Genomic DNA, 13,510 nt, shown 5'->3' with positions numbered 1-13,510 from the left:
TTAGGGTAGTTTTCAAAGCAGATCTTTTTCTCAGCCTCCGTTGTGACCCTGAAAGACACAGAGAACACACTGAGGATTAGAGCGGACCTCATTTCATCTGCTGATGTACAGGAGCTAATCATAAACACTGTGAGTCCAGTTTACAGACTCTCTACCAGTTGATGAATTCAGACACTCACTGCAGACACAGGCAAATACAATTTGTATCATCTCCACAGAGAAGCATTAATCAACAGAATGGGGTGCATTTGATTAGTCACATATGAGCCTAAGTTAACCAGCCTCAGTGCCAAGCAGGGAGTATATAAGGACCTCTGGGGTCAGGGTCTAAGTAATGGAACTGTCAGAGCAAGACCTTGTATGTCCATGTAGAAATAGTCTAGTATTGTAATAGTATGTGTGTGTGTGTGTGTGTGTGTGTGTGTGTGTGTGTACTCACACATAACCTGGGTTTGGGCATCTCCCATCTAATCTTTCAACTTTAATGATATTGTTGGGTGGAACTTTCATTGAGACAAAGTTGAAACAGCACTGCTCAGGATGAGCAATACCATATGCTTTGGAAGAGGAGCAGAAAACTCTTTTAGTTTATGTTTTATTTGCTGTAAAAACCTGCATGTTTTATCCCCGTAACAAAAGTCTGATCCTGATTAAAAAGCATGAGGCGTTGAACAGAAAAAGTTAAGGATTTAGTCAATTTTAAATCATCTCATGAAATCATGTGTTTATCCATTAAGAAACAGCTGTAACTGCATTCTACATAGAAATACACTTCTCTGTCCATAAAAAGTGCCAGTACCATAATGTTAACTACTCACATTTTTAAACAACAACAAGAAGAGCAGAAGATACTCTAAACTCACGTGAAGCATCTGAGGAGAGGGCTATGAGCAGAACCAGCCCAAGGGCCAAACACACACAGTTCGACTTCATCTTCATCTTCTCTGCAGGGGTCTGAACTTCTCACTGGCTCTTATTAATTAAGAAGAGTAGCAGCTCTGTGCCTCCTCCTCCTTTGTTTACCACATCTTTTTGAGCACAGCACAGAGCACAAACTCTAAAGTAAATATCACCAAAGATATCATGTCTGATCGATCTGATTAACATAGGACTGAGTGCCCCAAATCACTTGATGTTTCTACAGTACCACAACTATGAATCATACACTCAGTTCAGCTCCTTAACCCACTCACTCTGATGTAACTGTTTCAGTAGTAATTTACTGTAACTGACCATTTAAAGACAGAACAGATCAGAAACAAAGCAGTAACAAGTGAAGAGGTGTTTTAAACTGAATCCACCATCATTTCAGTAGAACCACTGTATATTACACTCTTCACTACAGCAGCAGCTACTGAATTATTACTGAATAACAAGTAAAGCATAGACACATCTCCTTAATGCCCTTTTACTTTAAGCCCTTTTAAAGAACACAGCTGAAGAGGGAACAAGAATAAGAAGCCAGAATGCAATTAGTTAAATTTCTGAGTATTAATGTAACAGTCATATTGTACTATTACATTTAGGCAAACAATAGAACTTTTTTTTTTCTATGGGTCTGCTTTTGTTGAAGCACTATTTTGAAGGCATCTCTTGCTCCTACAACAACTGATTTCAGACCAAAATTCTTCAAAAGTGAAAATGGAATGGTTCAGTGGAACTCTGAACCACTGAATATTATGTATATGGACTAAATTTAAGATATTGTTATTTTAAATAATACTGTAAGTGTACAGCCTTAAGTACTGATAATGACACTGTAAATACTGACAAATAAGTGAGAAGAAATAATACAACATTTTGGGAGTTTGAGTAAAACATTCCGGTGTCATGTCTTCTCCTGTGCTACAGTTTGTTCCTGTCATGTGTGCTGTGTTTGTGTTGCCATGTGCTTGGTTATTCGTTCTGTGTTCTTCAGCCATACTTTTTGGCACCTGTGAGACTTTCTCCTCATGTGGCTGAAGCTCACAGGTGTGTTTTATCAGGCACTAGGCTTATAGGCCATTTTCCCTTGTCTAGCCTTGTTGGTCATTACATGTCTCTATGTGAACAGTCAACCTTATGTCTTAATGTGTTTTTCTAAGATTCCATTTGTTTTCTAGTTCTAGTGTTTCTGTATCCTGTAGTTCCTGTTCCATTGTTGCTTAGAGTCTGTTTATTTCCAGTTTATATTTGGTACATTATCATTAAATAAACCATTTTGCCCTTGCGCCCAGCTCCACATTACTTCCATTCCTGACATCAGGTGGCATTTGTTTGACATCTGGGTTCAGGAGAAGTACAATCTTTAAATCTAATGATCAAACATACAGTTCATCTTAACCTTCATCTTCATCTTCATCTTCAGTCTCTTTACAGACGACTCTTCAGTGTTTTTAAGAACAGGAGGCTCTGCACCTATTTCCTCTGCCTGTCAACCACTTCCACGCAGAACACCGATCTGTAACTTTAGTATCTTTTTTACTATAAGGACTCAATTAAATTTTGTCCATAAAAGTCAGTCAGTGAAATGTAAATAGCTACACTTCACATCACAGCCTTGTAACCTCAGTAGTGTGCAAATGTACTCCAAAGTGTCTTGAATCAAAGTCAAACCTTTCTGCTCGAACAAAGCATCAGCAATGATTTTGAGGCAAGACACACCCCTGAGATGCCACTGAAAGTCTCATTCTTCAACAGGCATCTCAAACACTTCCTGAACCGATCAACAGGCAACAGGTCTACAGACAGCCTGAGGTCCACGAAAGTTTTTCAGAAGGAAGTGACTAACATGTCCAGCACTGTTCTCATATTTCCTGAGAAACAGCCTGTGATTCTGTAAATATTTCTGAAACCTGAATGAGGTGTATGAGTTTATTCAGCAGAGTCCAGCAGAAGAACAGCCAGTGGAGTGCAGTTAAGACTGAAGAGCTCTTTTATCGCTGGTGTCAGATCTTGTTGGTAATCAAGGTTACACGGGGGATGAGGTTGTAAAGTCTGCATGGATTGTACATTCAAATTATAAACAGCATGATGATCACTGCACTGTGACAAATCATCCTCATCTCTACACACTGCTGTTGTGATACTGAATGTGTAAACTGCTCCATAATCATAATCACTAACTCTGCTCTGTTGTATCTGTGTATTTCATTCATTCATTCATTCATTATCTGTAACCGCTTATCCAATTCAGGGTTGCGGTGGGTCCAGAGCCTACCTGGAATCATTGGGCGCAAGGCAGGAATACACCCTTGTTTTGAGTCGCCAATCCACCTGCAATGTGTGTTTTTGAACTGTGGGAGGAAACCGGAACAAACCCACATGGACACGGGGAGAACACACCAACTCCTCACAGACAGTCACCCGGAGCGGGAATCGAACCCTCAACTTCCAGGCCCCTGGAGCTGTGTGACTGCGACACCTACCTGCTGTGCCACCGTGCCACCTTCTGTGTATTTCAATACAGTGGAAATATAAATGATTCACTTGTACAGATTTATTCAATGCTCTGCTTTACTTCAATCTTCAGCTTTAAACAAGTGTTGATTTAACTGAACCAAAAACAATAGATTAATAACAATCATGGGTTGAGTGAAAGATCAACAACAGAAAAAGGCATTGAAGTATTAAACATTGACGGTACAGAAACGAGGCATGATAATAATTGGTGTTGATCAGTTAAAGCGCGTCAGCGTCCTGTTTTAGGGTTAGGAGTTAGGGTAGTTTTCAAAGCAGATCTTTTTCCCAGCCTCCGTTGTGACCCTGAAAGACACAGAGAACACAGTGAGGATTAGAGTGGATCTCATTTCATCTGCTGATGTACAGGAGCTAATCATAAACATTGTGAGTCCAGTTTTAAGACTCTCTTCCTGTTTGTGAATTCAGACACTGACTGCAGACACAGGCAAATACAGTTTGTATCATCTCCACAGAAAAGCATTAATATAGAGTCAAAATATCATTGTGAAGAGACCAATAGAAATGATCTAGTATTTGAACAGGATATATGTGTGTGTGTGTGTGTGTGTGTGTGTGTGTGTGTGTGTGTGTGTGTGTGTGTGTGCATAAGGTAGACACTCACACGTAGCCAGGCTTTGGGCATCTCGCATGTAATTTTTCAACTTTAATTATTTCGTTGGGTGGAATATTCATTGAGACAAAGTCAAAACAGCAGAGTTCAGGATGAACAGGATCAAGTGCTGTGGAAGAGGAGCAGAAAACACATGTTTTTATTCATGTAGTAACAAAACATGAGGTGTCGAACAGGAATTGTCTTAAACCGTTGAATGAAATCATGCGTTTGTCAATTATTAAAAAGCTTTAACTGCATTCTGGGTAGAAACACACTGCTCTGTCCATGAAAATGCCCATATGATAATATTAACTGACGTTTTTAAATAACAACAAAAATGCAGTAGATATTGTAAACTCACGCTCAGCATCTGATGAAGCAGCTATGAGCAGAACCAGACCAATAGCCAAACACACACAGTTCATCTTCATCTTCTTTACTGGGGTCTAAACTGCTCACTGGCTCTCATTTATTTAAAGGCGAGGGGCTCTGTGCCTCCTCCTCCTGTGTTCACCACTTCTTCCTCTCAGAACAGAGTACAGATCTATCTGATCTATCTGATAAAAACAGGGCTAAGGGCCTTTCTACAATAACACAATTATGAATCATACACTTAGTTCAGCACCTTAACACCTCATTCTAATGTAACTGTTTCAGTAGTAATTTACTGTAGCTGACCATTTAAAAACAGAACAGATCAGAAACAAAGCAGGAACAAGTGAAAGAGTTTTAAACTGAAACCACATCATCTCCATAGAACCACTGTATATTACACACTTCACGACAGCAGCAGCTACTGAATTAGTATTTAATAACAAATAGACACTGACACTTCAACATAATGCCCTTTTACTTCAAGTTGTTTTAAAGAGCACCATAGAAGAGGGAAAAAGAATAAGAAAGCAGAATTCAACCAGTTTATTTTCTGATTTTTATAATATAACTGTCATATTGTACTATTACTTTTAGGAAAACAACAATATATTTAATTTCTATGGTTCTATTTGGTTGCAGCCCTATTCTGAAGTCATCTTTTGTTTCTAAAGGATTTCTTTTAGAATAATATTGTACGTGTACAGCATTAAGTACTGATAATGACACTGAAAATATTGACAAATAAGTGAGAAGAAATAATACAACAGTTTGGCAGTTTGAGTAAAACATTCAGGTGTCATGTCTTCTGTGCCTCCTGTCATGTGTGCTGTGTTTGTGTTGCCATGTGCTTGTTTATTCATTCTGTGTAGCTAAAATAAGTTGGAAGTTTGAGCTAAAGAAGAGGGCCATGAAAGCCAAAAAGTGCTGGAGACACAATTAAATGAGTTGCAGATACAGAAAAGAAAATTAAGAAATGAAGGCTTTCAAAAACCAGACAGGAAATATGTATTGCGGCCAAGGAAAGGGAAGACATCTGAGACAATGTGTCCAGAGTTTGGAATACAAGCCTTGGCAAAATACAGATATGTCTGATATCCTTGAGAAGTTACCTACTCTGCAAGATGGAACACATCCATGGATTTCAAAGTTGGAAGAGCTTCTGGTGGGAATGCAGCCTGCTATAGGGGATATTAAGAAACTGGGGTGATTGAAGTGACTGGTGGATAAAAAGAAGAAGGAAAAGAAGCAAGCACTGGTTATACAGAGTCAGCCATTAATTCAGTCTGTACCACAACCACAGGCAAACCAGGCTCTGCCTCAAGTGACCCAGCCAACATCTGATGTTCCAGTCATTTCCTGGCCAGAGTCAGTTTTTGGACAGGTGCAGACTTGGAGAGGAAGGGGTCGAGGAAATTCAGGAAGAGGAAAAGGAGGAAGATTCCATCCAAACGTTCAACAATCTTCAGAAGAGTGCTTTAATTGTGGACAGCTTGGCCACTTTGCTCGTGAGTGCAACAGACTAGGACAAAACCTAAGAGGCAATTTCAGAGGAGGATTTAGGGGACAACCAAGGCCATTCAGGGGACTGGTGAACCCTTAAAGGGGCCCGGAACCAGGATTCTAGGGATGCCCAGAGGACCCGTGAGGGAGGTGTCAGCTGGTAGCATCAGGGCTGGAGAGAGATCCAACAATAGAGGTGAAAATAAATAATCAACCATTGAAAATGATGGCGGATAGTGGAGCTGCCTTCACCTGTATTAGGTCTGAAGATGCTACACACCTTCCCAGGTCTGGTCAGATGATTCGGACAATTGGGTTTGAGGGAGTGAAACAGCTGATTCCTCTCACAGAACCAATTGAGCTCTGTTATAGGCATCTGAAGATTAACATACCAATACTGGTATCAGAACATACACATATTGCTATTTTGGGAAGAGATGCTTTATGCAGACTAAATTGTAAAATAAAGTGTACACCAGATGGCTGTCTGGTGGAAGTGTCAAATGATATGGTTCATCAATTATTGATAAAACCAGACATGGTAGCTTATTTAGTATTTTTAATTGGAAATCTTAGTGCAGAATTGTTGGAGCCAGTCAAGTTGTGGGAGAAGTTTATTATAGCAAAGTATCCATTTCACTGCACACTCAAGTACTTCAGAAATGCTGAACAATCAAATGCAGAGGAATGGTTGAACCATCAACCAAAGCAAATTCAGCTGTGTTCATGCTGCATAATTTTAGAACCACAAGGAGCTGCTATGAAGATAGACAGAGATCATTATTTATATAAAGATTTTGATATTGAAAACAGTGTACCACATTTGACGTTGTTGGTGCCTGAGAACTGTGAGCAGAAGCATATAGGACAAATAATGGTGGAAGCAGAAGAAGCTATCTTTGTACCACTGAAAGAGAAACTTACCATTTGAAGAAATGAAGATCAGAAATTTATTAAGGTTATGATCACAGCTCAAGGACAAGGACAGCCACAAGCCATATGGATGACACGTGAGTCACTTTGCAGTGCGAAGATGGATTCAGATTTTTTGAAAGAAGAATTGCTACAACATGTTCCAGAATGTCTATGGTCTCAGCATAGTACTGATATAGGTCTTTTGAAGTCAGCTCAACCAGTGACAGTTAAACACCAACCAGGAGTAAAACCTCCATGGAAGACTCCTTGAAGGTCTTTTGAAAGTATATGTCTTAAAAATAACACAAAATCCTCAGAGTAATACAACTCTTATCGTTTGGTACATGATTTAAGAGCAGTAAATGAAATAGTAGCAGACTTTCCAGCAGAAGTGCCAGATCCACATGTTTTGTTAGCACAGATTCCTCCAGATGCGACACATTTCACAGTATTATCAATCAATCAATCAATCAAATTTTATTTATATAGCGCTTTTCACAACAAAAAGTCGTCACAAAGCAGCTTTACAGAGATCCGGGTCCAAGCCTCCTCTGAGCAAGCCAGGGGCAACAGTGGCAAGGAAAAACTCCCTCAGCACACGAGGAAGAAACCTTGGAAGGAACCAAGACTCATACGGGGAACCCATCCTCCTCGGGTCCACACCGGAGACACAACAGAGAACAGAAGTAAAAGTGAAATGACCGATGAAGGGGTTATAGTAACGTAAATGTAGTATATTAGTGATGATGGAGAAGCAGAAAAGAAAATGATGAGGATGATGATATTAGTGCTGTATGAGTCTGATGAAGGAGGATGTTATCAGGGATTCTTTGTGAGTTAAAATTAGGTGCAGAGTTAATCTGAGATAAAACAGCATGGCCAAGCATGATAGTGTAGATGAGACAAGGCTAGGATATTGTACAGGACACGGGCTGGATCAGGGCAACACCTGGAGAGCAGCAGGACATCTCAAAGCATGAGAGAAAGACAGGAGAAAGAAAGCCAGACAAAGGGAACAAATAAAAATACAGAGGTTAGTAGGGTCATGGTAAAGAACGGGCAAATTTGTCCTGCAAAAAAAGCTTCCACTGGTCAGGCAAGAGAACCCAGCGACAGACAGCGTGTTGGCGGTTACTACAAAGCTAACTAAGAATGCTGTAGTTATGGTGATATGACAGGGTTAACACAGAACAGTGATAATATGAAAACCAGCCCGAACACCAATAGAGAAGGAGTAACCTGAAAGTGAGTGATTAACCAAAAGCTTGTTTGAACAGGTAGGTTTTTAATCTAGATTTAAAGATTGAGAGTGTGTCTGAGCCCCGAACAGTAACCGGAGGCTATTCCAGAGTTGAGGAGCTTTGTGAGAAAAGGCTCTTCCTCCTGCTGTGTTTTTCTTAAAGCGAGGAACAAAGAGTAGATGGGCATCCTGTGAACGAAGTGTACGTGACGGGCGATAAGGTATGAGAAGTTCAGTAAGATACTGTGGGCCTAAACCATTTAGAGGTTTATAAGCTAAGAGGAGTATTTTATAGTCAATGCGAAATTTTACAGGTAGCCAGTGTAGGGACGAGAGAACTGGGGTGATATGTTTGAATTTTCTAGCTCTAGTGAGCACCCTGGCTGCTGCATTTTGAACGAACTGAAGCTTGTGTAACACTTTGCACGAGCTCCCTGTCAGGAGCGCATCGCAGTAGTCTAGACGTGAAGTTATAAAAGCATGCACTAGTTTCTCTGCATCTTTTAAGGATAAAATATGCCGAATTTTGGCAATATTGCGTAGGTGGAAGAAGGCGGTTTTGACTGTAGTGGATATGTGGGTATCAAATGTGAGAGTCGAATCAAAGGCTACCCCTAAGTTTTTAATGATGGCATTGTGTTTTACTGTTGAATTATCAAGGTTAATAGCAGCATTTCTGAGTGAATGTATCTGAGAATCTGTACCTAGTAACAAGACCTCAGTTTTATCAGAATTTAACATGAGAAAATTTTGCATCATCCAGTCTTTAATTTCAGTTAGACATTCTGTTATTTTACGTAGACAAGCAACATCATTGGGTTTGGCTGATATATACAGTTGTGTGTCATCAGCATAACAGTGGAATTGAATCCCATGCTTACGGATTAGTCGACCCAGTGGCAGCATGTATTAGATCTATGTGGTGCATTTTTCAGTGTTTCAGTGTTCAGGAGGGGGCATCTGTCACGCCCTTGTCCTGTCAGGTCTGTTTTCCCTGCCATGTGCTTTATCTGCACATGGCTTTGTCTGTTATTGTCCTTGTCTCCGCCCTAGTCCCGCCTTTGTTCCGCCTCCTCGTCTGTGTCTCATTTGTTACCCTGCCCTCTCATTAACTGTCTCAGGTGCGTCTTGTCTGTGTTTAGTATGTAAGTCCCCTTGTATTACTTCCTGTGATCGGTCATTTGTATTGTTTGTTTCCAAATCATGTCGTTTTGTGTCGTTCTCACTCTTGGTTCACTCCCTAAGTCATGTCGCGTTGTTTTGCTTTGTTCCAAGTCCAAGTTGTGTCGTGTCATGATCTTTCCAAGTCATGTCATTTTGTTTCCTGTTCAAGTCGTGTTGTTGTAAATAAAAGTAACAGAGTTTTAGCAAGTGCGTCCGCCTCCGTCAGTCCGCCTTGAGAATCCTGACAATGGCCTTTTGGCATTTGAGACTATAAAGCAGAGGTTATAAGAGGCTCCAGCATTAGCACTTCCTGACTACTCAAATAATTTCTTATTATATGTGTCAGCGTCTAGTGGAGGTAAAGATGCATGTGCAGTTCTTTGTCAGCCAACAGGCAGTGGAATGAATCCTCAACCAATTGCTTATTATTCAGAAGTGGAAAGGGGCTTACCACTGTGTTACCAAGTAATGGTGGGAGTGTACTTGATGTATGATAAAGCATCATCAGTCACAATGAGTTATCCAGTGACAATACTAACCCACCAAGTCCAGAGGACAGTGTACATGAAGCAGAGAGGTACTCAAAGCTTATGTCAGATTTGCAAGCCCTCCCATCGACTGAAGCAGACATAGAGTATTGGACAGATGGTTCCTGTTACTGAGTGGGAGATAAATTGAGTGCTGGCTATCCAGTAGTAAAAACTCAAGGGACTGAATTTGTAGTCAAAAAAGCTGAAGTAATACCACAGCCCGCATCTGCACAGCTTGCTGAACTTGTAGGGTTAACTAAAGCAGGTTTGTTAGCTGAAGGTAAGCATGTGAATATATATATTAATTATGCTTATGCCCATAGTGTGTGCCATTTATTTGGATCAGTGTGGACAAATTAGGAAAAGTGTTTCCAGTAACTCATGAAGTGGACTTGGAAGATAAAATAACACTTAGGGATGTGAATTTAATGCAAGAAGCTGTTCCTGAAATAGATAAACAGTTGTGGCTAGATCGAGGTGCCACCAGAGATTCTACTGGTCTCTGAAGAAACCATGAGGGGCTGATAGTAGCACTTTCAGATGTGTTGGGACTGATGATTCAGTAGACACATGGCTTAGCTCACGTTGCAAGGTGGGAGGTTAAAAGGATAATTACTTAAGAGTATGGATTTTGGGTACTATATTTACTTGAACAGGTTGATTATGTTATTGGCAGGTGCATAATTTGCCTAAAAATAATGTTCCTCCTGGTTACATTCCAACACCAAAGGGTCCTATTCATGAGTTAATTATGGACTTTGTTGACATGATAAAACCAGTTGAAGGTAAAAGATTAATTAGGAATTAAATACCGACTGGGTGCAGTATATGGTCCGCAAAGTCAAGGGATTTGTGAAAAAATTAATGTTGTTGTTAAAAATCTAATTGTTGTTTTAAAAAAGAAGGCATTGGGGAAGACCAATGTGAGGGTGGTTAATTGTTCAAGGACCCTAACATGTGGAAGGGATTCACGCACTCAAACAAGGACAATTTTTCCTGTCTAGACTGTTTAAAGACCTTTAAAGGACTGATAGCTGCCTGACAGGTTTTCGCTCTCACACCCCACAAAATTGTTAAAGTATTATACAAAAATGTGTAAAAAATTATGAGTAGGGGATATTTACTATACTTTATATAGTCTCAAAGGGGGAAAAATATGAAGTGCATTGTCCATAAAAATGTGTCAGAGTGTACATCTTTTACTGGGGGTATGCAGCACGTAAGAATGCCTTACTGTTTTAGGTTTCTGCATATAGATCCTGAGTCCTTGGAAATGGAATGTGGAGTACAATATATCTTTCTAGAAATCAAAGATCCCCCAGGTCACCCCATTACCTACAGATAAGTTATTTTAAACAAGAGACATATGTTTGGCCTTGTTTGGACTGGGAGCAGCTTATATAAGTTGGAAGTTTGAGCTAAAGAAGAGAGAGATGGATTGGCACTCTCTCTGCAGGTTCTTCTGAGCATGTAAAGACACTGTTCTTTGTGTAATAAATAAAAACTTTATTTGCAACTCAAGGCGTGTTTGCAGAAAGGCTTCTTCACCTTCAACACTCCACTCCAGAAGAGAATACACAACATGTGTAAATGTACTCTAAAGTGTCTTGAATCAAAGTCAAACCTTTCTGCTCGAGCAAAGCATCAACAATGATCTTGAGGTGAGTCACACATCTGAGATGCCACTGAAAGTCTCATTCTTCAACAGGCATCTCAAAACTCTTCCTGAAGTGATCAACAGGCAACAGGTCTACAGACAGCCTGAAGTCCATGGTCAAGTTTTTCAGATGGAAGTGACTAAAACGTCCAGCACTGTTCTCATATTTTCTGAAAAGCAGTCAATGATTCTATAAATATGTCTGAAACCTGAATGAGGTGTATGAGTTTAATCAGCAAAGTTCAGCAGAAGAACAGCCAGTCGAGTGCAGTTAAGACTGAAGAAATCTTTTATTCCCAGTATCAGATCTTGCTGGTAAACAAGGTTACACTGGGGATGCGGTTGTAAAGTCTGCTTGGATTGTACATTCAAATTATTAACAGCACAGATCCACAGATGATGCTCTTGCTCTGATGATGCACACTGCCCTCTCACACCTGAACAGAAAAACACCTGCTGTTCATCCACCACAGTTCAACATTTATCACCATCACTCCAGCCAAACGCCTCATCAAGTTCAAACCAGCACTGTGCTGAGTAACAGGGGAGACACACTCAGAGAGAGTGAGGTCAGTTGTGTCCTGGCCTTGGACGACTGAGGTATCATTAGGGATTGAATTCATCTTCTCTCATTGGTCGGGCCAAAACTAAGGGAGTCAAGCCACTCAGGAGTCACCCAGATCTATTTCTACCCATTTCCACACCTTTATCTTACCACTTCTAAACATGCTGTTCCCTTCATAAAACTTGTTTTCTAATATTCTATTCTGTCTGACTAACTATAAAATTTGTGATGGTTACTGCATTGTGACAAATCATCTTTATCTCTACACACTGCTGTTGTGATACTGGATGTGGAAACTGCTCCATAATCATTATCACTAACTCTGCTCTGATATATCTGTGTATTTCAATACAGTGGAAATATAAATGATTCACTTGTACAGTTTTATTCAATACACTGCTTTATTTCAATCTGCAGCATTAAAAAAGTGTTGATTTAACTGAACCAAAACAATAGATTAATAAAAATAATGTGGTGAGTGAAAGATCAACAACAGAAAAAGGCATTAAACATTGTCGGTACAGAAATGAGGCATGATAATAATTGGTGTTGATCAGTTATCTCGTGTCAGCGTCCTGTTTTAGGGTGAGGAGTTAGGGTAGTTTTCAAAGCAGATTCTTTTCTCAGCCTCCGTTGTGACCCTGAAAGACACAGAGAACACAGTGAGGATTAGAACTGACCTCTGATGTACAGGAGCTAATCATAAACACTGTGAGTCCAGTTTACAGACTCTCTACCAGTTGGTGAATTCAGACACTCACTGCAGACACAGGCAAATACAGTTTGTATCATCTCCACAGAAAAGCATTAATCAACAGAATGTGGTGTATTTGATAAGCCAAACATGAGTCCAAATGTACCAGCTTCAGTGCCAAGCATGAGGTACATAAAGACCTCGGGAGTCAGGGTCTGAGTAGTGGAACTATCAGAGCAAAACTTTATGTGTCCATGTAGGTCAATGATTTCAAAATGCAAAGTCTTTTTTTAACGTGTTTAATGATGACGGGACAAATAGAAATAGTGTAGTATTGGAATTGTGTGTGTGTGTGGGTGTGTGTGTGTGTGTTAAAGGTAGACACTCACACATAGCCGGGCTTTGGGCATCTCCCATCTAATTTTTCAACTTTAATTATTTTGTTGGGTGGAATTTTCATAGAGACAAAGTTGAAACAGCAGAGTTCAGGATGAGGAAGAGCAAGTGCTGTGGAAGAGGAGCAGAAAACACTTTTAGTTTACTTTTAGTTTTCATCCTTGTAACCAAAGCCTGATCCTGATTAAAAAGCATGAGGCGTTCAACAGTAAGTTTTTAGGATTAAATCTTAATCATGTGTTTATCCATTATACAATATCTATTAACAGCTGTAACTGGATTCTATGTAGAAATACACTGTTCTGTCCATACAAAACATTATACCATAATATTAACTATTTCCATTTTTATACATGACAAAAAAAGCAGAAGATATTGTAAACTCACGTGAAGCATCTGAGGAGAAACTTTTTCAGAAAA

The 13,510-nt window shown here is 39.9% G+C and overlaps 1 protein-coding gene across 1 annotated transcript; it reads right to left on the bottom strand.

Annotated features, from left to right (window-relative positions):
- Window positions 1-3,565: 3,565 nt before the first annotated feature.
- LOC136673182 (C-C motif chemokine 4 homolog) lies at window positions 3,566-4,515 on the bottom strand. Its single transcript, XM_066648506.1, has 3 exons — window positions 4,416-4,515; window positions 4,064-4,181; window positions 3,566-3,744 (listed from the first exon to the last, which is right to left on the bottom strand). Exons 1-3 carry the CDS (start codon window positions 4,483-4,485, stop codon window positions 3,690-3,692), a joined length of 243 nt encoding a protein of 80 aa, XP_066504603.1. The 5' UTR covers window positions 4,486-4,515; the 3' UTR covers window positions 3,566-3,689.
- Between the last annotated feature and the right edge of the window lie 8,995 nt (window positions 4,516-13,510).

Source organism: Hoplias malabaricus, chromosome 17, assembly GCF_029633855.1.
Source record: "Hoplias malabaricus isolate fHopMal1 chromosome 17, fHopMal1.hap1, whole genome shotgun sequence".
In the NCBI taxonomy this organism is placed as follows: Eukaryota; Metazoa; Chordata; class Actinopteri; order Characiformes; family Erythrinidae; genus Hoplias; species Hoplias malabaricus.
Note: the sequence above shows the minus strand (reverse complement) of the source record. Positions and strands in the feature narration are given on the sequence as shown.

Excerpts from the sequence above, each read along its gene's own strand:
- LOC136673182 (XM_066648506.1), bottom strand. The coding sequence starts at position 4,485 with ATGAAGATGAACTGTGTGTGTTTGGCTATTGGTCTGGTTCTGCTCATA. Across the intron at positions 4,182-4,415 it reads TGCTTCATCAGATGCTGAGC|CACTTGATCCTGTTCATCCT; the intron begins GTGAGTTTACAA and ends CCTCTTCCACAG. Across the intron at positions 3,745-4,063 it reads TGCCCAAAGCCTGGCTACGT|GGTCACAACGGAGGCTGGGA; the intron begins GTGAGTGTCTAC and ends TGTGTCTTTCAG.